The sequence below is a fragment of the Anas acuta genome, chromosome 7 (assembly GCF_963932015.1).
Source record: "Anas acuta chromosome 7, bAnaAcu1.1, whole genome shotgun sequence".
NCBI classification, from domain to species: domain Eukaryota; kingdom Metazoa; phylum Chordata; class Aves; order Anseriformes; family Anatidae; genus Anas; species Anas acuta.
Window position 1 is genome coordinate 23,058,143 of NC_088985.1, and position 26,205 is coordinate 23,084,347.

The following is a 26,205-nucleotide window of genomic DNA, read 5'->3' on the forward strand; positions in this document are numbered from 1 at the left end:
AACAGATCAGAACTGCTCCTGCTACACAGGATATTAACAACAAATAATTGTTCATATTTATGTCCTAAATTCATACAGTATGAAATGTATTGCTTGTGCAGCATATTGTATAGGTAGATAAAGCCAGTATTTTGTTAGTATTATACTATTATTGTATACTATTAATATGAATTTTGAAGGTATATGTATCTCCCAGTATTGAAACACAGGCACATGTTTAAATATAGGTGTGTGCCACCCTTTGATCGAGTTAGCACCTCCCAGGCAAAGTACTGGTATCTTGAACCATCTGCTTGTTTTGGTCTTGGACTTCAAGTGCTAAATATATATATTTTGGTTAAACCTCACAAAGACGCACCAACCAATTGGTATGTAACAAATGAAGACATCCAATATTCCATTAGTCAAGGATAATAGAATAGAAAATAACAAGAAGGTAGAGTAAAAAACAAACAAACAAACAAACAAAAAAAAAAACAGTTCATTAAACATATAAAACTAGCATTATTTCAAATGCATCAGTAACAGGAAGCCTGTCTTTACACAGAAAAATTTGCAAATGATATTAAATTAATAAAAAAAGAACAGGAGAAATAATAATAAACAAAAACAAAACAATTTTTCCCCCAAAGAATGGACTTCAAACTGACAATTACAGTTCAAGAACTTCACTGTGAAATTGTATACTCATAGAGATATATATTCACTCTGACCTATGAAAATAGTTTCAGTAGCAGTCAAAAAAAAAAAAAAGAATATTAGGAATTTTTAGAAACGAAGAGAACAAAGTAGCAAACGTCATGGTTCAAAGGAGTATCACAGTGATGCACCTCACCTCAAGTGAAGGATGATTACATATTTCAGACAAGGAGGAAGTAGAACTAGGAATTTTCAGTCTCGGAAAAAGAAAATTGAAGGAGGATATGACAAATTTATCAACTCACTGGCTTTTCTACTGCAATGACATTGGACATTAAATTAAACTAGTAGGTTGGCTTGTAACTTCAGGGATGGAGCCCTGGATTTGTTTCTTTAGTGGGTTTGTTTTAGTTTTTACTTAATCTAAAATTAACATCTACATTGAGATAAATGGGTTAGTCTTTCAAGGTCTTCATTGTTATTGTCTACTTTCACATCTAATTATATTTTAATTTATTCACTGAATGTATTGATGTCTTTTTTTGTCTGCATTTAGGCACGTATTGACTGTCTTGTACTTAAGTCCTACACTTTCTTGTTAATATGTCTTGAATGAGACTTGTGCTGTTCAGTTCAGTGTTTATTGGCAGAAAGTTACTTTAGATTACTTAATTTTTAAGCATTAGAAAAACACTATGAAATATATTTTACTAATGGTCCTGATGATGGAGGAGATAATACATAGGTGACACTAAATGAGGAAGGGTGCAAGCATACTGGGTGCTAAAATGTTGTTGGTATATTCAAGAAATTGTTTGAGTAAAATAGGCTGCAATTTAATAGGACAAGTACAAGTAGAAACATACAAAAATAATTAACTGTACAAATTGCAGGTCTGAAGTCACTGATTATCCAACACACCTGCACAGAAGAATTTCATGTGATTTGATGGATTACAAATTGCCCAAGAATTAATGCCATCCAAGCAGAAGAGCTGGAAAAATGTAAGGATTATTTAAGTGGGTATTTAATTGTTCTCAACAGTGCAACCTGATGTTAGCATTATTTCGAATGCCTCAGGAACAGGAAGCCTGTCTTTACACAGAAAAGTTTGCAAATGATATTAAATTTAAAAAAAAAAAAGAAGAACAGGAGAAATAATAATAAACAAAACCAAAACAATTTTTCCCCCAAAGAAACAGTTCTACCATGCTGGGCAGCTAAACCCCACAATCGCTCTCTCACCCCCCCCCCTTTTAGATGAGGAGGGGGAGAAGTAAAGCAAAGAACAGGGGAGAGTCTTTGGTGTTGTGTTTGAGCTGGATAGAGTCTTGTTTGAGCAACAGAGTCTTGATATCAGTAAGAGTGGTAAGAAGTCTAGAAATGTGACTGACAAGCCAAAATTAAATGAACTTTATTATCATAGAACCTCTTAAGTTTATCTTTGTACAGTGTAACATCTTCAAAGTCATTAAAGGCTGTTACTTACTTAATCATGTTATTACATGCACTTGCATTTACAATACGTAGATGAATCTGGGTTCCTGACTTTCTCTGCTAGCTTGCTTTTTTTTTTTTTTTTTACAGCCTTTTCTCCTCTGTCATGTGATGCCAGTCTCTCATGCTGTTTTCCTTTTTATGTTTTCTGTAAGTGAGCCAACTTTGTTTGTATTTTCAATATCAATTTAAGACCATATGCTCTAATTGTACAGTTCCTGATCTTCACTAGTTAGTGAAAATCAAAAAGCTCTGACAGTAGAAATCACTTATTCAAAAATGGAGATTAGCCAGTGTTCTTTCTATAGAATGCAATAAACTAAACAAAAGCATACTAAGCTATTAAAATGATCTATTCTTTATTTGTGTGAAATTTATTCGGAAAAAATATATTACTAGTAAATTGTTATTCATTTTATATGAGCTACCCTCTAGTTATCCCAGAAGACCAGTCTTCTGTGAGCTACCTACTAGTTATTCTGATCCCAGAAATGCAGATTTCTCAAATTGAATTGTTATCCTTTGAGCTCTTGAACTCTTTCATAATAGATTGTTTAAGGCAGTAAGTAGTGCACTTTGAAATATAATTTAAAATGTTTTGTTTCTTTGTTGGCTGTGTTCCTCCCTCTCCCCCTCCCTCCCTCCTTGTTTGCGTTAGTAAGTCTTCACTAATATTCAGTGGCAGTGACACTCCCAGACTGAAAGTAAATTCCATTTTGTCAGTTTCAATTTTGTTGCCTTCTTATGTCACTGTAGTGCATTTTTTCCTGCACTTGCAAGTCAAATGCCAGTTCATTTGTGTAACGTAGCAACTGAAGTCCAAACTGAGAAAATCAAAAGATGTGTATTTTTTGTCTCCTTATAGTAACAACTTATTCTGCAATCTTCTGTTGTTAGTCACCTCTGAAGTCCTTCTTTCTACTACACCTTTTTTTTAATAGAGATTAGGCAGAATGAAATGCACTATTCCTAGTCTTTGAACCATTAAATTAATGCATTAAAATTATCCTGACATTCTCTCTCTCAACTTTTGCATACTAATAGTGTGCTTGCCTTTGTCCAATACTATGCATCAGAAGTTTTCATTGAGATTTTGAGTGTTTCATAAAGAATCCTAGGGGTAGGACTTTCCAAGAACTTTGAAGGATCTAGGTGTCCATCTGTAATTTGAAATTCAAATTTCAAAGGAATAAGTAACTGAAGCTCCCTTAGGCTCCTTTGAAACTCTCAGCCTGTGTCTTTTTCTGAAGAGCTATGTGGTGCAAGGTTCTGAATTAACTGGATGATGAAAATTTCTTGTGAATTCCTACACTTTTGGTTTCTGACCTAGTTTTTATCCACTTTTATTTTTTGCCCCTAAACTAATAGTGAAATACTTTGTCAAAAGGTCAAGTAAACCATTGCTTTTTTTTTTTTTTTTTACTTGTTCTTTTCCTCCTACTATTTTGCTTGTATAATCAGTGGAATCTAAGAGCCTTGTAAAAATTTCACTCAAGAAAAAGGGATATGTGTTGGATTGTGTGGTGGTGGAGGTCACCTAAATAATATATTTTTTGTATATAAGGGTTTCCTGACGTTTTTTTTTTCAGTGTATTTTCTCCCAGTTTCTCCAGCAACTATGACTTTTTTTAGTATTCAAAACCTTACCATTTTTATCTTTCAGCAAGGGGGCTGATAGTTTGTCATCTCCATAATTTCCCCCCCCCCCCCCCCCCCCCAAAAAAAAAAAAAAAAAAAAAAAAAAAGAACATATTTCTACATGTGTTTGGTGATTTAACATTTCCTTACCGTTCAACTGTAGAAATACACCTCAATCTTAAGGAATCCCTTTTATGGTACATCTTCACCTTTCCATCACCTGGGCATTCAAGTTGTGTGTTTTTGCTTTTGCAATGCCACTGCAAGGTGAGAAGTGTAATTCTGAAGACCACAAGGTATGTAAGAGGGGAATGTTTCAAAAACTTTAGATTGTCGTAACTTTGCTACTAGTTATTGTATGACAGACATCTATTGGACTAATCTATTAAGGACTGGTGTAAATGCTTCTGGAAAAGTTCACCCTTAAGGCTTGTCTTCAAGGAGAAATTACTGTAAGGAGGCTCAGGTGTATATTTTAAAACACATTAGCTGTTGAGCTCTGATTCCCCATGCAAAAAGTCTTTGAGTGTGAGGATGGTTGTACTTGCAGAGTATGTTATCAACTGTAAGTTCAAATTCTATCTCACTTTGATATGGCATCACTGTCTAAGGTATGTTTGCTTCACCCCCCACAGGAAAGCATAGAGATTGAACTCAGATTCATTCAGTCTCCACATCAAGCACAACTGTGAAACCTTTTCTCTTCCTACCTTTCTGAACATATTGCATAAATATAGAATCTAACTTTGGTCACTACAATTATTAATAGTATGTTTTTTGTCTATGGATGCATAATTTTTTGCTTTTGTAATGTTCATTGCATTACTCCTTTCCTCTTTCACTACCATTTTAGCAGTGCTTGGTTACATGTTATAATTTAAAATACTTCACATCTAATTTCTCTTACATATTTAAGAGCACAGAAGATCTATAAAACAGATTTATGGAATGGGTTGGACTTCATGATTTATTTCTCCTGCTACTTTTCAATTTCACTGAAATCTGATTTCTGAAATATTCTCAGACTGTGACCCACAATTATATCAGTCAGTTTTTTAATGTCAGGGAAATATAGTTGCATTTTATGAATGTTTTTGACATACTACTCTCTAATTTCTTGTATAATGTTGGTAAGCTTCATAGCATAGGAATTGATTCTTGCACATTTAATAACTGAATCCTTTCTTTCTCATGCATGTACTTCAATGTTCTTTAATTCTAACAACTTAATTCTGATCTCAAAAATTTACTCTGAAGTGTAATCATTGTCTATAAACTCAGAGTAACTGACTTTTTGTTTTGGCTAGAATTCCCTTTAAGGCATCAGTAGGTGTGACAGCTTTCTGAGTGCATCCTTGTCAGACTATCCCCCTGGATAGAAAGGTTCTGGAAGAAATTTAACCTGCTTTTAATATTAATGCTAGTTTAGCTTGAAATGTATTTGTATTGATAGATGCTGTAAAAAGGAAGTGGAACATGAGTGGGAAAATATTTCAACTAAGAAATATCAAACTACATGTCTAAGACTAAAACTCAGCATTAAAAAATGTAAAATAATATATACAATTTATAGTTTACAACAGAAATACTGTCTCCTCCTGAGAGGAAAAGCTATTACCATTGCTTTAAAACAGAGCTGGCATCAATAACTGGTAGCTTACACTTGTATTACTTGCATTACCTTTTTTAGCATGCTATAAACAGAAATAACTATTCTGTATTTTATAGTTCCAAATTAAATTTTAAATCCAGATTTATTTTCCCCTGTGGAGACATTTTTAAGGTAAGAGGATGGAACATTTGTAAGCAGAATGTATAAAAAAAAAAAAAAAAACCAAAAAAAAAAACCTTTACTGCCACAAAATTAAACATGATGTTGCTTTAAATAGAAGCATAATAAATAGAAGGACTGGGAGGAAATAGTATTATGAATGTGTTGTACAAACGACTTTATGTATAATTGACCAAGCAGTGGGATACTAAAAGCTGAGAGCACGAGGACAGATAAGGTATGATAAGTAATGCTGGTATTCTGGTATTTCAGCAAATATCCTCTTACCCTAAATAAATTTCATACTAATCTTTACAAAATGCTGCATGTTTTTTTTGTTTGTTTTGGTTGGTTGGTTTGGTTGTTGTTTTTGTTGTTTGTTTGTTTTTTAAATTCTTCTGAAACAGTGCAAGGCTTTGACATGTATCAACAGCTGCAAATAGGTAGTCTGCAAATGTTTGCCAGAGAATAATTACACATACTCTGGTATGTTTCTTATTTCTTGCTGAGCTTGAAAATGGATGTGTCCGTGTCTTAAAACAGCTGAGCTTCAGTTGAGTTCTCAGCCACCCTTGAGACACAAAAACTACAAATGCTCAATAGCTTTGAGGTTTACATCACCCTTTATGTAGGGAATTAAGATTCTCTTGTCTTACATTCAACAGTATCCAACTTCATTTTATTAAAGCAATAGAATAGTACTTTATTCACCATGAGTAAAGGCAACAGAAACTGTTTCATATTTTATGTTCTTTTAGGCAATCTGATTTGGAAGTGTTGGTTTGGTGCTTCACTTTCTGTTTGTTTGTTTGTTTGTTTGTTTGTTTTCTATGAATCACACTGGACCCGCAAATTAACTGTTATTCAGATATTATTTGTTCTTGTCCTGGTTTTAGCTTTCAAAAAGTTTAAAGTAACTGCTAAGCTATTGACAAAGGATGCCCCAGACAGCCTACTGAAAATATATCTGTAAGCCCTCCAGAAAAAATTTGGTATGCATTGAAAAGGAGGGAAAAAAAAAAGTACTTAAAGTTAAAATACAGTGGGATTTTTATTTTATTTTATTTTTAATTGTACCATTCAAAGGGGCTGACAAGTGTGTTTATGGGGCAGAAGAAACTAGGAACTGGATATGCAAGTTGTGTATTTTATGTTTAATACCATCACATACAAACACCCACAATCTTGCTTTATATAATAATGCCTTGGTGGTAATGGAGAACAAGTAAAAGAGAAATGAGGACTGATACTCAACTTGTTTTTGACTTGAGGAAAAAATAAATGGACTAGAACGGTATGGAAAGCGTGGGTTGTAAACCATACAGTATGACCATACATTAAAATGGAATGCCATTTTAATTGTGGCTATAAAAGAGCAATGATAGATCACAACATTGATTACCTCCTCCTACAGAAAGCAAAGATCTTTTGTCAGTCTGGAACTGAAATAACAAAAAATTGTGCTTTTGTTAGTTTATTTCTGTGGAATGCCATTCCTGACTTCATTAGGAGGGAGAGAGTCTGAGAGGGAGATTGAGAATGAAAGACAATGAAAGTACTTTTTGTCCTGTTGACGTATTAAGGTACTGATCCTTGATGAATTGTCCCGGTGTTGTGGCAATATAATACCATTCTGCTGTTATGCAGTATCTTTTTGAATAGCTGAAAAGTAAAGGCTTTACAATGATGTAAAGTACATGTGTTGTACAATCTACCCACTGGTAACAGAATGACTTTGAACATTCTAACCATTTATTGCTCTAATTAATATACAGTTAATTATGGAAAATGTGTCAGAGACCCTTCCTACCTCTGCCTTTTTCTCTATTACTGTTTCAAACACCTTGCCAACTACCAGAATACTGACAACAAATTTGAAACTTAAGGAGAAACTGTTAAAAGGACATTATAATATGTCTAGGTACAGCAGATGTTTAATGCTGGTATTTCAGATAGACAAGTACTAATTATTAACTTTATCATTAGTCAGCAAACACAATGGATGAATCTGGGAGGGAATCTTAATATGCTCTGATTCAGTCTTTGACCAAATCTATTATGGCTCCTTCTACTTAGAGTTTCTAATGTGACAAACTCTTACCATTTGTCACAAGTCTCACAAATTTGAAGTCTTAAAGTTCAGATCTTGAATGTTTGTGATGGCTCCTAAGTATGATTTTTACCTTAAAGACCTAGGTGGAAATTGACAGACAGAGCTTAAAGGCTCCAAAGAGCCTTTAGTGCCTGTAGGCACTGTCAGCCATCAAAGAGCCTTTCTGAGAAGTTTTAGCTGATTTGAAGTGAAGCAGCATTAAATGAAGAGTGTGGACAGCTTATTTGGGTGCAAAGTAGCACTGAGCTATAGGGGAGAAGTGATGCTGTATGGCAGGGAACATGTTCTGCTTGAATTAACCATGCTATTTGATGCAGTGGTACTGCAGCTATTTTTCCCCTGGCTTTTCAGGTTTAGAGCACAACCAAAGAAAATGTTTTTGTGGGCATACTTTAAGCTGCCCTAAGCTTAAAATGCAGAGATTCTTTTTGCACAGAGAAGTTGTCATAATAACTGGCTGGACTGAGAGGAAAGAGAAGGATTTGCTTTTTTTTTTTCCCACTGAAGCTTAAGAGTTTTTGTCATACATTTGGATACCTTTAATACTTTGACTTCAGTTGAGTTATTGACATGCCTACGGGTTCATCCTGCACATTAGAGTTTATAAGACTAGGATGGCAGAGAAGCTTTTCTAAGTTCTGTATTTCTGAACTGAGAAGTGCAAAATGCAGTCAGATAGAGCCCCTACTAAATCTCAGAAATCCTGGTGATAAACCTAGGAAATGTTTGATATTAGCTATCTGCTCTCAGACTGTCAGTGGTAAGTATTCTTTTACTGTATTTTCATATATTACTTCAACAGTGGGAACAGGTCTGGTAAAAAGCAAAGGATTTCTGCTTGTCTTTGTTATCCAGAAAATAATCTGTTTTGTACTTAATCTGTGTTTTTAGGCCAAAAATGACTGTCATCTTTCACCCTCTGCTTTAGTATGAGGAGCAGTGCCAAAGAAGCTTGAGTTTGGCACAACTGGTCTATTTTCTGTGTTGTGTTCTGGTTATTAGGCATTTTCAAATGAGCCTTCAATTGCCTTCATTCCTATGTCTCTACAGCTGCCTGCTGGGTTGGACATGCATGTAACTGATAATGAGTATCTGTGTTGAAGGCAGTAATAGAATTTTTATTCAAGAAGAGTATTATGTTTTCCAATGTGTTTGCCTGTTCTGTATCTTCTCTCTATAATGGTATTGCATTTAACTTCTCCTTTGTTATCAGGGATTTCCTTCCAGTATGACAGTTTTTCCTCTTCACTACCTTCTGTAGTAATCAGTTTTAAGAATGAATTGTTAGGCTTTATGTAGTCTCTGACTTCAAGTTCTGTATGTTTACTTTGAGGAAAGGTAGACTGTGGATATTTTTTCATATAATCTTCGATTTTCGGATGCTCAAAGTCTCTAAGCATACCTACATTCAGTGTGGATTGTGTGTCTTTCTTAGTTTGACAGGTCATTATTATTTCATCAGGCTTTAATACTCGGGCCTTTTGTCCCTTACCATTGTCTTGATCTTGCCTCTTATCAGGACCTAAGCCAGTAACCAACATTTCAAAATTAGCTTTTCAGCTTTAAATCAGTTATCTTAATGACTTATGTTTTCAGCTTCTTTATATTTTCCCACAATGTCTGTTTTATAGTCATTCATTAAAAAAAAAAATAAATAAACAAACTACTTCTATGGGATGTGTGACATTTTTCATGATTCTGAGTTAACTAAAAGCTTTCTAAAATACCAAGGACTTAAGAACTAGCTATAGTCAGAGAAATTAAAACGTTCTTTGATTTCATGCACTTATGAAGCATTTCTTAAACATTGTTCAGTCAACATTTACAAGGCTAATACCAGAGCCTTGGTAAACTCTCCTGAGAAGTTACTAAAAAGAGTAGGTAAGATACTAGAGGGTAAGAGTAGGTAATAGATCTAAGTATATATAGGAGTAGGTAAGCTACAAAGGGGCATACTTGGCTGAAGTGTTTAACTTTGGGAGAGAGTTCAAGGTGGGAACAAAGGAGCCTCCTGGCCCATGAGCCTCCTGCTTTGTGGCTTCTCTCCCTGGCTAACTTGCCACATCATTCCTGGCTGCCCTGGGTAGCTCCTAGTTCAGCTGCCACCATCTGTTAAGCACTGTCTGGAGTATTCTCACCCTGCATTGGAGCTGTGCTAAGAACTCAAGGAATAATATTGACAAGTTCTGCCCAGAAAAAACTCTCCTGTGAGACAGAGTTTTCCCTTTTCATAGTCCCTGAAGTTGTAGTGCTTCAGAATCCCCACCAGATCAGATTAACAAGTGTTTATTGTCGTTTTTATAGTGCCAGTAAGTACTCACTCTGGAAGCACTCACTAGGATCTCTGTTACACTCTCACTACTGTGAGAACTTGGATGTTCTGTAGGAATTTGCTGTTTCATACAACATAGAGCTTTGTTTCCCTATTGAATGCTTCTGCTGTCATCTCTTACCTTCTGAGGAATCTTTTCCTTTGAAAGACAGGTCTCATAAATCTGCAGCAAATTCATTCTAATTTGAATTCCTAAACATCAGTGAGTATCAAGGTTTTCTTTGTGACAATGGAAGTGGGTAAATGAATAATATTCTAAGATTTAGAAGAGAGGTAGAGAAGCTGAAGTTTTGTCTTAGTAAGATCTGTAGAAATTAACACAGAAGCTAGTTATCAGCTATTTATCATTTTATAATTACGCAGTTACTGCTTATTTGGGTGAAGGCCTGGAATGGGATCTTTGTCACTTCTGTTTGTATTGGTCCTGATGCATAATTAACAATTACAAGTATAAGTTTAATTCAATAAATTGATAATGTGGTTCCATTTGAAATATGCCAATGTGATATGTAGAGTGATTACACACATAAAATTGGCCTTGTCATCAGTATTAATCTGACCACTATCTGTATTTTATATCTTAATAGGAACGGAATTTATTTTCTCTGTTTAGCGGCATGCTTAGACTGTGCCCAGTTTTACAGAGGGGTCTTTATGAAATTATAATTCAGTAACCTTTATGTGGATGGTTTTATTATGTGGGTGGTTGATTATGATATTTTAAAAGATATCATAAAATATAATTTTGTAGGCTACATCTGTAGGAAGTTTATTTAGCACAAAAAAAAGATTATTTTTACTGTATATATTACTGTATATACTGCTATAAATTTGCAGTCATATTATCATCAGGCTATTTTCTATCTTGAGTTATCAGAAATAGGAATTAGAAAACATTATGCTAGCCTTAGGGAAGCAAATTTTTTCAAAACTTGTATCTGCTAATATCACCTGCCAATGATTTAATGTGTTTATAGTTTATGCTAACCTTTCTTAGCTTTTCTTTAAGTCCATTATAGTCTGTGTACCTGGTAGAAGTGAAGCCTGCAGCCAGTTGATGTTATTTTGCAGCTCCTATCTTTAGCCACCAAATACCTATTTTCTTTTTTATTCTTATTTTCACTCTGAAAGATAGTAACTGTCGGCTGTTACAAAACTGCAATTTCATTTGTAAAAGCTTCATCCAAAGAAATTCATTGCTGATATTAGGAGTTGAAAATGTTAATTTCTTTGTTTTTCTTTGGGATAGTTTAGGTTTTTGTGTTGAAGCTTATAGAGACACAGTTAGACTCTTTCATTTCTGGAAGAGTTACAACAGCAAGACAGTATTCTGTGACAGACTGTGTGGCATCATGTTTTTTAGGAAGTACCCCTTTTGGGAAAGGTGTCTTAGTGCATCGCCTTTCTAAAAATACATCTATAGTTTAAGTAAAATGAAAGTGATCAAAATACATAAGTCCGTACAAAAACATTAGCATTCTTTATCAGTAATACGAATTACTGCAATGTTTATTTGTTTCTGGGATCTCTGGTCCTTTTTGTCTTTCTTAGTCTCTTATTCTTGGCGTAACCAGAGCCCAGTGGAACTCAAGTTGAAACTCTGTTGCAAAGCTGCAAGGTGTTAGGTGTTATTTTACTCAGCCTGTCTTGCTTTCTACAGTTTGCATCAGATATTTTCCATGACAGATGTGGAAGGTACTTTTCATGTCAAAGCTGTGTATATCCATGGAAACTGACTAACATCCCCTGACAGATATTTGATAAAGCCCAGTAATGACAATGGGAACATGATTTTATTATTACCATTAATCTGGCAGTGGAATATAGAGTAAACATGTAGCAGAACAGTTTCATGCTCTTTCTGAAGATAAATGGTTATCATGTGCTGATAAATCTCCTTTCACATTTCGTAAGTTTCAGGGAATACTTGAGGTAAAATATATATTATTTTACCTCAAAATATATAATATATATTTTATAACTTACACTTTTACCTGTAATGATGCGATATTGAATTCAGGTTCACCTATGCAGTGCTTTCAAATGCCTCTCTCTAATGCCAATGTACTTTTTTTTTTTTTTCCATTCATTTATTTTACTGGCCCATCTATTGTCAAATCTCTGTCTGTTCTGTAACATTTATTGTACAAGAATTAGAATTCAAATACATTTTTTTGCAGCTTTAGCTTTTCCTTCAGGACCTATCTTTAGGCAAGCCTACTAATGAAGCTGTTCTTAACTATTTTAATTTGCATAGGCAACTCCTCTTAAAATGTAAGGATAGCTGAGCAAATGTTTTTTGGGGTGAAGTGCCATGCCTCATACTGACTTTTGTAAATTATTTGACTGATTCATTCCTGTATAGAGCTGTACCTAGAGTTCAAATTCAATTTGTTGACTGAAATGGTTTTGGAAATGGTATTTTTCACTTTAGATCTTGGGCAGAAGTTTTCTTTACAAATAGAGGTGCTGTTTCTTTCACCAGATGTACCTCTTCTCCTGTATTAGACAACTCATCTACTTGCATATTTGCTTTCTGGCTATGTTCAGTAAAAGGAGTTAAATTAGTGGTGCTATTTAAACCATTAAAATAATCCAGCTTATTTTGGACTGAGTTAGGAGAAATTGCAATCTGCTGCAGAAACAGCAGATTTTACATGGGTTACCAATATTGTCCAAACAGATAGCCTTTCCTGCTAGGAGAGGAAGCAATGGAGCACTTGAACAATTCTTTGCAGCAGAGATGAAGAACAGTAAATCCAGCTATTGGTCAATGATAAACCTAATAAGAGCATAATAATAGTATAATCATGTCTTTAGATGGTAACACCTCTAACGCAAAAGTATGTCCCCAGCCTAAATAGCCACATATCATAAAAACAGTTGTTCTTGTAATTATTTTCAGTATGTTTTGGATTTCTTGTTAATACCTTGAAAGACATATTTAAGCACATTTAAAGAAAACAATGTTTGTAAAGTACTCTTTTCACTTATACACTCTAATTTTAATATTATGTGAGCTTTAAGACTGAAATTGTGTGGAATGGAAATGTACTTTGCTATTCAATACCCTTGGTAGTCATCCAAGCTTAACCAGATTACACTAATATATTTTTAGTGAGAGCTGAGACAAAATTCCACCATAGAATCCTGAGCCTATATAAAGTTCACTTTGATTGGGATTTGATTGCAAAACTAAAAATGAGATTTTGTTCTTTTTGAAAGGTCGTAAACTTGCATTCCATTTTAAACAACTCTGGAAAAGAATTCTGCATTCTTGCAGAAATGTGACGATGCTAGAATTGCATGTGGTTTTGTAACACCAAGCCCTATGAAAGCTTCTACTTCAAGTTTCATATGTACAAAAATGTATTTCTTTATCTGGGATTCTTCTGAATCAGATCACAGTGAGACTTTCAGGACACAGTTCTGCACATATTAAGCTGTAGCTATTTATTGCTAATTTCATTCTAACACAAACCTAAGGTAATTGCACTGCATCTATTAAATAATCTATTCATAATTGTTTCTATGTAGGAAAATTTTTCAAAATGTTAAATATTCTTCACACTTCACACAGAATACATTTCTATGCCCTCATTGTCTTCTGAACTCAGCCTAGACATATCTAACCTGTGGGGGTAGAAATGGCTGAATTTTTTCGGTTTCACCTCATATTAAAGAGGATACTTTCATTTCAACCATGTGTCCAGTGTTTTTTTAATACATCATTTCTCAAATGATTCTATAAAGTAGAATTTAGGTATTATGAAAAGGATTTTTCAATGACTGTCTTAGCAATTAAATATTAGAAGTAATAATAGATTTAGTTATTCCTTTATTGGATTGGAATAAATGGTACTGGATTACATTAAGCAATGCATCCCATATGCACAGGATTATTTCTTCACCAGTTTTTTTTAAATATGTTTAAACTATGCTGAGAGCAGATTTGCATCTATTTTGCTATGTATCTAGCTCTACTTTTACCAAACAAAAAAGAAAAATCCAGTTTAAGAAATTTGAGAACTTAATTATGTTCTTGTTGTAGTGGTAGGTAGTTATTGTTAATTTAGAGTTACTTATTACATAAAGCCAGTCTGTACATAGATGCTTTACAGTGCCATAACTGTCATCACAGTATGATTTTATTTTTTTTTTTTTAATTGCCAAAGCAGTTCACCTTACGTGGCCTCTAGTTGTGATTAGTTAGGCTGCTATAGCTTATTATTATTTTTTTTAATATATATAGTCATTGACAGAGATGCTCTTAACTACAGAAGTATAATATAGCTGTTACAAATTTTTGTGTGCCAGCAAGTCTTAAAATGACTGACCTACACTCTTCTCAGTAGTTGATCTCTTTGTTGGGATGAGATGATATCTAACAGGAATAAACAGGAAAAGCAATATATTTTTTAACTCCCCAAATGTTTTTAAATTCAAGACAGAAACTGGTGTTTTGTTATATTTTTTCTGACTGCCTCCGTTTGTTGGAGCTTTCATTAATAAACACTATTTTTGCATAAATATATCCTGAAACAATAAAATCCTGAGTTCATGCTCCAATATTATGCTGAAGCACTGAGGAATCAGTGGTTTTCAGTTCTGCATGTTTCCCAAGTATAAGTTACTGTAAGAGATGTGAGCAACTGCCATGAAATAGTACAAAGTTGGAACTGGAAGGGGAATTGGAAGCCCTGTGTTTCCAGGCTTTTTCTTGGTTAGACATACTTTTGTATGACCTTAAGCAGATCACATTAACCATGACTTTCCAAAGCATTTGTGCTCCTGAACTGACTGTATGTTGCTCAGTTGCAATTTCCTGTAAGATGAAAACGGTGCCTTAATAAGGTACAGACAATTAATTAATATAAAGTGCTATGAAATTCTCCAAGTGAAAGTATTACAGGCAGTGGGAAGTAGTATTAGAAATTAATAATATTATAAGTGAGTAATAATAATATAGTTACGTTTACCCTATGATGTTGCACTTTACCCTGAAGCAAGGTAAATCATAAGCTGCTTAGATTTTTGTATAATAGAGTGCAGAAGTTAAGGGTCTTTAGAACATTTCTGCAATATTAAAATGATTTTTCAGCCAGCATATTGGCTTCTTTAGTCTAGTCTAAGGCTTTAAAAAAATAAAACAACAAAAGCCCAAGTTATTATGTACTTAAATAGTTCTCTGCAGCATGAATTTCTTTCTGAGCTTCATATCTGCTTAAGTATCGTATCTGTTGATGTTCCTTATGCTACTAAGCAACATGAAACTACCAAATAAAAATGGGGGGAGAGCAGTAAGGCACTATAATTCTGATCATGTATCATGAGGTTAATTTTTCAGTTATGTTCGATATAGCTAATAGGAATATTTTGAGATTCAGAGTACACAGCGCTTCAATGTAATATATATTGTTTTCATTACATAAAGCAGTTCATATCTTCTAAAAATGTGCATTTAATTGCATAAAGACAGAAAAACAACACAAAAATTATTCAAATTACCTTCCAATTATATTTGATAAATCATGTTTAAATCCTTTTTACATTTGTGTAGCAATTATAACCTAACCACAGGATCTAACATCTTAGAGCTTCATCAAAATCAATCAAATCTCTTAGGCCAAAGCTGGAATGTTGTTCTGATGGAATTGCTCCCAAAGGCAATTTTGTTCTATTTAGGCACCAGCTTTGCAGCACATTCTGAATTCAATTATTTCTGGTAATATTTCCTGGGTAAGGTTTTGTTCTAGCAATGAGTCTAAGAAATTTCCACTATATAAAACAACTAATTAATTGCAAATAGGTTAAACTGACATAATTGTTTTCAAAAATATTACTAATACTTTGGTGATCAGAAAATGTAGGATTTCTTCTGTTACTTGGTTTCTAAGTGCATGTTATAGAAAACTACTGATAGTAAATTACAGATAGTAAATTAAACAGACACTCAATTATATTATGTGCAAACCTCAAAATATTTTGGAAAACCAAACTTTCCTTAGTTTCAAGTACAAATTTCTTATTAAGCTTCCAGTTTTCTCTGAAAGAGTATTTGTGCCTGATTCTTTGGTGAATGAAACGAGATAACCATCAGTTCTAGGAATAAACAGTATTTGTGATTTATGTTTTTAAATAAAACAAAAATCAATTAATTTGGACATATTTCATATATTACATATATGTTCATATAAATATTTCAATAACTCTAATATATTTTTTTTCTGGTTTATCACAAATGCCTAATATATGTGTTAAAAATCAGTTTATGGAACTGTTTCAAGATGGGATAGCTCTGGAATTTAAACTGGATAATGAACTATATGTCTACTCCTTGGTATATGCAAGACACAATGCTTGGTTGTCTGACATTCAGGCTGGTCTTGCCTTTATTTCAAAGCACTTGTAATCTTATGTATGCATGTAGATAAGCACAGGAAAGATAAGTTGAAAACACTTGTAAGGGATTTACAAAAACAATTACTCAATCTTCCTGAAAGAATTTTAATCTAAAAATTAAGATTATTAGAATGTTACTTAATACTTAAGTTTTGAAACAAGTTAAAAGAAAGATTAACCGTTCCCTCATCCCTTGTGCCATGATCCCAAATCCCAGCCTGGATCATAGGCCAGGAATCCCAGCCTGGATCATAGGCCAGGAAAGTGGCAATATTGCCATAGACTCCTACATCAGATAAGAGAGAAATTGGTTCCAACATCTTACGCGTAGCCCTATCCTTAATCTAGATAGACAGTTAAGAAAACTTGTGAATCAACAAATTGTGAATTCACCAAATGACCAGAATTTATATAAGAGTCACTGCTTGCAAACTTGCATGAAATTTGAAGGCCAATATTTTTGGCATCAACTGGGTTTTGATGCCTCAAATTGCACGTTCAGTGTTGTATAGACTATGAGAGCTTTTCAAAACCAACAGATATTAGCTGTCACTTATAGCAAAATGCATTTTGATTCCTCAGCAGCTCTAAATAGCACATTTATTGTTTCTCAAACTCACCATCCAAAAGATCAGTTGTTCTGAAAAAATAACTACAAATGTTTTTTGTATAAATGTAGCTGTTCCATTCTGTAATTTCCATAGAAATGCTTGCATTCCTTCATTCCCTGCTCTTGAGAACCCTAAGTAGAATGTCTATGTGAAGTTCTTAGTAAAAAGGCTATGACTTTTAAAATCAAATTTTCTTTCATGTAGGTAAAGGAGTTTGTTGTTGTTGTTATTTATTTTTTTAGTTTCTGATTAGAAATCCAACTATACCTGGGCTTTTCCAATATTTAATAAATGATTATTTTTAAAATAGCAGTCTTAAAATTAAAGGGTTAATGCTTGCTATCTATGCATGAGTTTAGAGTTCAGTCAGGCCTACAAAAAGAGTTATTCCCTAGTTATAAAGGAAAATGGAGTAGGTTGTAATAAGATTTAGAACACAGATTCAATGAATCTTGCCTGGATTGTTATTATCAAAAATGTATTTATATTACATTTTTAAGTCTGTAAATTAAGACTGAAGGTAAACAATTTTTGAATAGAAACACTAAGAGCTCCTCAGAGCTATGACAAATGGGAATTGACTGTGCTCTTTAAGGTTATTTCTAAGAGGCCAGCACTGTGACCAATATATTCAGAAAAAGAAAGAGATTGACAGTGGAACCAAAGAAGGAGCTAAAATTGTAGCATTTGTGAGACTACTTTACAATATGAGCCATAATTCAAATAGAATCAAAAACCAGCTATTTTTATTGGCTGCTGCTTCACTGTGTGAAAGCACACTGAAAAATAGTTAAGGAAATAGATTTAACCTGCAATCTAAAATGTTATATTTGCTCAGAAATAGGACAAGAATCTTCTTAATGAGGATTTGTTCTGTAAGATTTTTCAGGGATGGAGAAAAAAAAAAACAACTAGAACTTTTTGCTTGTTTGTTTCAAATTTTAGGATGTTTAACATTCATCACTTCCTTAACATGATTGAATACTAAATGGATTAAGAAAAAATGTTTCCAGCTCCAATCAGCCTTGCTTCCCTGCAAACATTTTTAGGTAACCAGAAAGTATCTAGGTATTTCTTGCATGTGGCTTTGGAGAAAATGCAGAATTGTTCCTAAATATTTGGTTTTGCCAAGATTTTCCCAACACTTAAGTGACTACACTTCACAGCACTTTGATAGCTGCAAATATGCCGTTGTGACGATTTTTTTCACATCAATCCAACAAAGGCACTGCACTATTGCTTTATAATATTATTAGTCTTCTGCTCTGAAGGGCTCAGGTTCCAAAATTTTGCCTTAACCTGTGTTTTGTTTCAAAAATGCTTTGGAATGATTATTAATGTCCTATTGGGTATGATATAAATGGCAGGAAGAGAACCAGCAAAATCAAAGCAAGCACAAATTGGTCAAGACTTTAAAATTGGGTAAAAAATTCTAATGTTTTGCTTAGGCTCAGTACTTCCCCAAGGAAATAAAAGTTGCTGTAAGCTTAGTGTCCTTCATTGGTCACCTGTGGTCAAGGAGGAAAATACGGTGGTGGTTGTTCTCCTCCTTTTCCTTCTTCTCTTCCTATTTTTTCTTCTCCTCCTGTTCCTCCTCCTCCTTCTTCTCTGAAATGAAGTCTGGGAAAACAGATAACATATAACTTTGAAATAAATTTTCTGTTGTAATTGCAGATTGGATTTGTGTATTGAATGGTAAATTACATTTACAATTTGTGATGGGTTTAGAAATACTGATTTGTCTTACTTTATTTTGCAGATGCTTCAGAAAGTTGCTGTCTCTTTACCACTGGTTCTGCCAAACAACTCAAGAAGTTACCTGCCTATTTTTTCATTAATCAAGCATAACATTATCTTGAACTAATTATTCCTCTCCATATGGCCTTCCTACTGGTGTCAGCTTATCTTCTGCTGACTCATACTCAGGGTGCTCCTGTTGAAAATGGGCCACTGTTGGAAACACTGAAGTCACAGGTAGGATTATTCAGCAATAAAAGCGAACACTATTCAGCACAGGTGAGACCTCCTGGCACAAGCCGACGAATACCTCAGACAATTATCATAGGAGTTCGTAAAGGAGGGACCAGGGCTTTGCTGGAAATGTTGGATATTCATCCTAATATTGTAGTGGCAGCTACAGAAGTCCACTTTTTTGACTGGGATGAAAATTATGTGAAAGGATTAGACTGGTATAGGAGTCTGATGCCATTTTCTTACGGAAATCAAATTACAATTGAGAAAACACCAGGCTATTTTACATCACCACAGGCTCCAGAAAGAATTCATGACATGAATAGCTCCATTAAGCTGCTGCTCATTCTAAGAGATCCCACTGAGAGAGTTATATCTGACTATACCCAAGTATATTACAACAGAGTAGAGAGCCACAAGCCTGTTCAGCTTTTTGAAGATATTGTTATTAAGAATGGAGCACTTAATACCAAATACAAGGCTATTCAGAGAAGTCTATATGATGTTCATATGGAAAAGTGGCTTAAACATTTCAATTTGAATCAGATTCACATAGTGGATGGCAATACTTTAATCAAGGACCCTCTTCCTGAATTACAAAAAGTTGAAAGATTTCTAAATCTTCCTTCCCGAATTATGTCTTCTAATTTTTATTTTAACCAAACTAAAGGATTCTATTGCATTCGAAGTGATGGAAGAGAGAGATGTTTACACGAATCCAAAGGGCGCCCCCATCCTCTTGTTAACAACACTGTTTTAGAGCAACTTTATTCTTACTTCAGAGAGCACAATGCAAAATTTTACAGAATGGTTAATCACTCTTTTGACTGGCATTAATGCATTTTGGAATCAATGTTTCTTAAAAAGGGCCTGAAACAAACTAAAGATTCATATTATGAGAATTTAACATACTGGTTATACAAAGGCAGAGAGAACTGTTTGCTTCATTGGAATAAGATATCCATTAACTCATAAAGTGGTAGCCTTTGTTTTGGGAAAAATAAGTTTCACATATTTGTATAATTACTCTGGGTCATATCGCAGAATCATATTTTGATCATTTTCCCATCATGCAAATATGTTAACTTGAGTGGACTTACTTCAGATATATCTGTTACAAGATTTGTGATGTTTTGGAAAAATGACTGCTTCTAACAGTGTAAAAAATGTATATATTTGAAATGGTATAATTCTAACTGTTCCACATTTTTAGTTCTTAGTATTTTTCTATATCAGGTATGAGGCTAGTGGCACTGAGTTCTAGAATTTTTCATACAAGTTAAATTGTATGTTACAACAGGGGCATACATATTGGCTCTAGTAAATAATTCATCCTCTGTTAACATGTCAAAGTTCTTAATCTACTAATAATAAAAGGAATCTATTTCATCCTTGATTTTGAATAGGTGAACTAGAAGCTCCCCATCAGTATATCATTTGTATTAATCCACAGTCTTAGTATCTTGAGTTGGTAAAAATAAAAATAAAAATCTCCAAACAAAGGAAGAATATGAACGGTTTGAAGAAGCTTTAAGAAGTGAGAGATCTGAATGTAAAGAAATAACCCAGGCAACCTCAGTTTACACTGTTATGCTGTATACTAAAAAAAAAATAAATTTTTGAATGCAAAAAATTTAATAACAGCAACTGTACAAATGTTTGATAAGTTATGTTTTGAATGGAAAAGACAGCTCTTCATCAATGCTACGATATTAATCACATTTGTATTCTGTGACTAGTTACTCTGTTTCTCACCTACCTTTGGTTTACATATCTCCATTTGCATAGTGAACCTCGTTAAAAAGGAAATGAAATTGATTTGCCTGCTCTTCGAATCATGGTGTATTCTTTGTCATTTCTAATGCAGGTCATGGGATGTGCTTAGTTAAAAGTAACATCTTTTTATATTTGTATATCTCAAACTGTGTTCATTTGCTAAGGATGACATACTCAGTTTATATATAAAAATGACATCCATATATACTCCTGCATTAGGAATTTTTCTTTTTATTACCTTTTGTTTGACGATATTGTGCTAGTCTGCTCTCCTTCTTCATGTTAACCATTTTATTATAGATCAATACCAAAGAAGAAAATCAACTTGAAATGTTAAATGGAGTGCCAAATAGAACTATACAGAAATACAAGCAGATATCCTTGTTTGAAATTGTACCTTGCAATCCAGAAATCCTGGTGCACCCCATTGAAGAAGCATTCTTCAGGTGCATTACTCTTTAAGCTTCTCAGGACTGGTGAGCTGTAGTGTGGGCCCACTCTAAGTATCTCAGCATCAGATTCCACATAATCCTGTTGAAGATCCAGAATCATTTTGTTCTTCTATTTAAGCCACTGTGCAGCCCACAGGATATGTTCCCAATGTTGGATTCAGTCTTCCACTTCATGGGCTAAAAGGTACGGATCTATCCCCGCTATGGATCTAGCACCACTACTTTTTAGGTTTCTGATCGTTTTATTAGGGGGTTACTTAAATGGTAGAAGTCTCCTTCCACTGAATCTGGACAGAATCAAACCAAGCCAGATTACATGGAAAGAGCTTTCATGAAATATTTCTTCAAGAACTGTAAAATGTTAAAAATAGTACAGCGAATTTTATTCTTTAGTACAGCGAATTTTATTCTTCTGCTACTTGTATATTTGACATAAATTTTTGTTAATTTTTCATTACAATATAATTAACCTTTGAAATTATCTTTCTGAAATATGATTATTAAGCAAATTTATGGTTTCCACAGATAAAAAAAAAAATGTTACTGATTTCTTCCACTTTTTCTGAGGTTGTGGCTTCTTAATCACTAATATTGATCAGGTCTGGGCACTACTCAGAAGTACAAAGTTGATCAGAATCAGGTGTGGAAATCTGAATTAATTTCTTTCAAATTAGCCAAGGACCAGGATGTTCACACTGGTCTTATACCACTTCTACAAGGGCAGGGGATAGGTGAACTGTAATAATTACAGTTGCATAATCCCTTATTTGTCATTTGTCATATTAAAGCTTAACTCAGGAAAAAAATCTGGACAATTCTGAATCAGCAGGGTGATTTTATATTGGACCAGCACTTTGTGTTTTGTGGCCACAACATTTTTATCTGATAATAAAATCCAGATTCCCTTCCTCCAGATCAATCTCAGTCTTGGAAAAAAATCCAGTCCACTGAAATTAATACAGAAATACAGGACTGAGGGTAGCAGCATACCAGTAGTTTATATCATAGATTGTAGTTTTTCTTTCAGCATCTCTGTCTGTTTCTTACATGTTCCAACACTTACTATATTTTTCATGTTTTGCTTCTTTACAATGACTATTCCTTTTAAAAGTATTGAATAAGGTTGGGTTTTGTCCTTTTTTTTTTTTTTTTTTAATGAATCTAATTTCCAATCAATGTGTACTTTAACAAAGATTTCAGGTAGTTGCTAGTAAATGAAGACTTCACATATCTGTATATCACATTCACTTTCATAGACTAATGTCTTTCTATATTTATACTTGCAGGCATCAAGTCTTTCTCTTCTCTGAAGTTTACAGCTAATCTTTAAGCAAGTTGAATACAGAAACACCAGTTGGCAGAAGCTGTATACATCTTTGAAAATGCAGGTCTCTTTCTGGAATTTACATTTCAAGGAGTGCTGATCTGTATGGATTAATGATGCATATATCTACTTGATTTATTAGCACTCTTCAGTTCTGCTCAGCATTGTTGGGAAGGACACAGCTGGTGGAATGAATTCGATGATCACTTTAAAGTTTACTAATACCAGAAGACATGTATTACACATAATATAATTTTGGTGGGGGGTTGGCTATTTTGTTTTGTTTTACATAAATCAAGATTCTTGTCTGAAGTTTTTGATAAATGATCTACACAGATGCAACTTAACCTGCATAACAGAATTCAGTGAATATAGTAGACTATTATTTAGCATTAAAAACTGCTCCAATCAAAATTATCCATTTTGTGATATGAAGAACATATCTCATGCAGGCCTGGCCTCTATTCTTATTTTTGAAAGATAACCCTCCTTCTCTCATCCTCTCAGGACAGGGATCAAATCCACTTAATAGAATATCCACTGAGCTATACTTAAAAATAAAATGCTGAAATTATTTTCTACATAAAATTACTCAATTTTTGGTGTATGGAATTAAAAGCTGGTTAAATTTTGTAAAGAACTGCATGCTCACCGTAACTTTGAATGAATTATTAACCAGATAGTTCTCAATTTAAAAAATGACAAACATATCTTAAGAGTTTCCATAATTAGTAATAAACCATAAACTATTCTTCAACAAAACGGTCATCAAAGGACTTACATCTCATGCTTGGAAGGCTATTGGAGAAATAAGTTTCATGTGGGAAGGTTGCTTAAAGAGACCATGCAGTTGCTTCAAAGGTTCTTGAGAGTATCTGAAACAAGATAGATAGTCGTATATGTAAAACCACTGCAGAGATTAGGATGAATTGAGTGGCTCTTTGACATTGCATTCCACAAATATTAAGCCTTAATGTTAAATTCTTTTCCTCTTTTAGCTTAAATGCCATAATTAGGGTTGCTTTAATCGACTATAACTGAGACTAGCAACTATCAAGCAACTGCAGCCATTAGGGTTAGTTAACTATGCAGGGTTAGTTAAGCCCTTGTCACATTGTGAAGCACACAACCTGTTGTAAATTCCTAGATTAGTCTAACCTTAATTGTTTTTCTTTTTGTTGTTTTAACTCCTGCATACTCTAAACAAAAAAAGGTGAGAAACTTAAGAGTTTTTTTTTCCCCTCAAAAAAAAAAAAAAATAGTATTACTTGTTGAAAGAAATCAGAAAGAAATCACTCCCCCGGCAAAATTTTACTAGAAAAAGGACTACCGTTTTTATTTATTTATTTATTTTATCTATATCTATTTATTTTATTATATTTACATATGTAATTTATATTTATATTTATTTATTTTATCTATATCTATTCATTTTATTTATTTATTTTATTTATTTATTTTATTAAGGCCCTGTGTTGAAAGTCTTCACTTTCACTGCATAGCACAATTACAATTCTTCTTAAGGAATTTCTTTCCTCCGAAAGCAGAGACATTTTTAAAATATCCATAGGCAGTATTTTTAAGAACTTTAGAGAGAACGTAGACTCTTTATAGTACACATCACTGAACACTGCTACACAAAATCAACACTTTCAACATCCCTTTGTTAAAAAGTCAATAGATAATCTTATAAAATGTATTGAAGAAAGATTAGATTGAATACTGTAGGGAAGCACATCTGGATACAGAGTTTTTCAGTCTTCACATGTTTCAAAGAACATCAAAAAGAAATGCAAAAGTTTAGTTGCTTGCAGCAAGTTTAATTGCTTATTGCTTTTGTCAGTTATACAAAATTTGAATATCATCATAATCTTTATTATTTCTTGTTTATGTGGTCAAAACCAAAAGTTTTTATTTTTCTTTATAGAAGCATGGTTAAAAAAAAAGAGAGCAAGCCCCAGAATAATTTACAGTAAGAGTTAAAATGACATTTCCTTGTAGAGAAAATAAATTTAAATTATTTAATTAAGGATTATGCTCCTATAGACTGTTATTTTTTATACTTGTGGATTTGATCCTTCAGTTCTGTAAAGAGTTTGAATATTATCATAGAAACAAATAGACACATTGGAATTTAAATTGATAATGATTTGCCTAGCACATTAATCATTAGCAACGGTTAGCAACTAATATTTAGTTACTGGAAAAACAATTCCCACTTCAGTTGTTTCCTGCTTTAATGTGACTAACTACATTGTTTTGCTATTTCATAAAACAAAATTAAAAGTTAAAATCAATGGTGAATAAAGACTTTGTAGTACCATTCTGTGATCATAAAGGAACTGTCCTTTTTTAAGGTTAATTAACAGGGACATGAGCTTACCACAATACCTGAAAGCATTTTGGAAACCAAGATACGAGTGGAACTGCAAAGCATGAACATACGTTGAAGTTGAAGCTGCAAGTTAGGGAAAATACAACAGATTAAAAATAGGCCGAAATAAATCATACTTTCCCAGTAAAATAGATGTTATATAATATATGTAATATGGCTTTTGTGCTAACACATGTAACTAATACTACGAAGTCTATTTTTTGATGCAAAATGGTCTTACACTTTTACATTATATGTTCTTTTATTTCCATTACAAAAACAAACAAACAAACAAAAACTATAACTATTTAATGAAAAACATCTTAATGTAAACATTTTACCAGTGGTACAGAGCTTTTCTGTCAAGGGATATTTCTTTGCTTTTATATTGTTTCCTCCGAGATAAAAAGGTGGTTTGAGTCATACTGCAATAAAAAGAGCAGAGTTATCATACCAGAAGCAACAATACTATTTCTATTTGTTACATTTCCTAATGGCAAACAATTTTGTATTTTGTATAACTGGTACAAATAATCTTTTTATATTTTCTCTTTCTCTTTCCTCATTAGATAATACAACCGTGTTATCATTTTTCTTATTCTGAAGAATGTTACTTTAAACTCTTACATTGTTAATCTAAAGCACTGATCAAAGGGCAAATTTGATTAAATAAAAGGGCAGTAATATAAGCATGGATAACTAAGAATCCTTTTGCCACTTGGACTGGCTATGATTTTTTTATTATTATTATTATTGTTTAACTCTTCAGATGTGAACATTTTGATCCATTGTACATTTTCTATATAAAAATATTTATATATATATACACATATTGGAATGTACCATCCAAACATTCAACATGAAAAAATAAGACAGTGACAAATACAAAGTAATAAAACATACAATGAAGGTCCTCTTCTGCTAAATATTTGTTTGCATAATATGGCACAGTTCTCAATGAAAATTATGACTGAGCTGATAATGATACACAGAAGACTAAGTAACAGGCTACTCCAGGGATTTGTGTAGTTATTGTACATCCCTGAATTAATTTTCAATCATTATGGTATTAAGGGTGTATGTGATTATACATTTTCAAAACACTGTATTTCATCTTATTGGAGAATACCACGATATTGTGGGACAGGTTCAACACATTATAGCTAGCCTTGGGTCAAATGCTGCAGCAACTGGAAACTTTGGAACCTAAGGAAAATTGGATGAGAACAGTTTTCTGCACTGCAATAAAAGTGCAGCGTTATCATACTAGAATCAAAAATACTATTTCTACTTGTCATGTTCCCC

At 33.4% G+C, this 26,205-nt stretch overlaps 1 protein-coding gene and 1 long non-coding RNA gene across 9 annotated transcripts in view; one reads left to right on the forward strand and one right to left on the reverse strand.

The window, feature by feature from the left end:
* The window catches only part of LOC137859427 (heparan sulfate glucosamine 3-O-sulfotransferase 1-like), a 55,021-nt gene extending 29,212 nt beyond the window's left edge, over nucleotides 1-25,809 (forward strand). For 2 of the 5 annotated variants that reach the window (XM_068688484.1, XM_068688482.1), the window contains exons 2-4: nucleotides 1,533-1,643; nucleotides 18,763-21,386; nucleotides 22,489-25,809. In XM_068688484.1, the coding sequence (XP_068544585.1) occupies nucleotides 18,882-19,811 (930 nt within the window). In that variant the 5' untranslated portion in view covers nucleotides 1,533-1,643; nucleotides 18,763-18,881 and the 3' untranslated portion in view covers nucleotides 19,812-21,386; nucleotides 22,489-25,809. Of the gene's footprint in view, nucleotides 1-1,532; nucleotides 1,644-8,097; nucleotides 8,419-18,762; nucleotides 21,387-22,488 lie in introns of those variants that run through there. The other 3 variants (XM_068688485.1, XM_068688483.1, XM_068688486.1) reach the window with 2 other exon arrangements.
* The window catches only part of LOC137859430 (uncharacterized), a 72,300-nt gene that overhangs the window by 3,158 nt on the left and 42,937 nt on the right, over nucleotides 1-26,205 (reverse strand). For 2 of the 4 annotated variants that reach the window (XR_011098272.1, XR_011098271.1), the window contains exons 2-6: nucleotides 25,242-25,325; nucleotides 24,918-24,984; nucleotides 23,308-23,401; nucleotides 21,148-21,281; nucleotides 16,645-18,623 (exon numbers count right to left, since the gene is read on the reverse strand). This is a non-coding gene — a long non-coding RNA (uncharacterized lncRNA). Of the gene's footprint in view, nucleotides 1-16,644; nucleotides 18,624-21,147; nucleotides 21,282-23,307; nucleotides 23,402-24,909; nucleotides 24,985-25,241; nucleotides 25,326-26,205 lie in introns of those variants that run through there. The other 2 variants (XR_011098274.1, XR_011098273.1) reach the window with 2 other exon arrangements.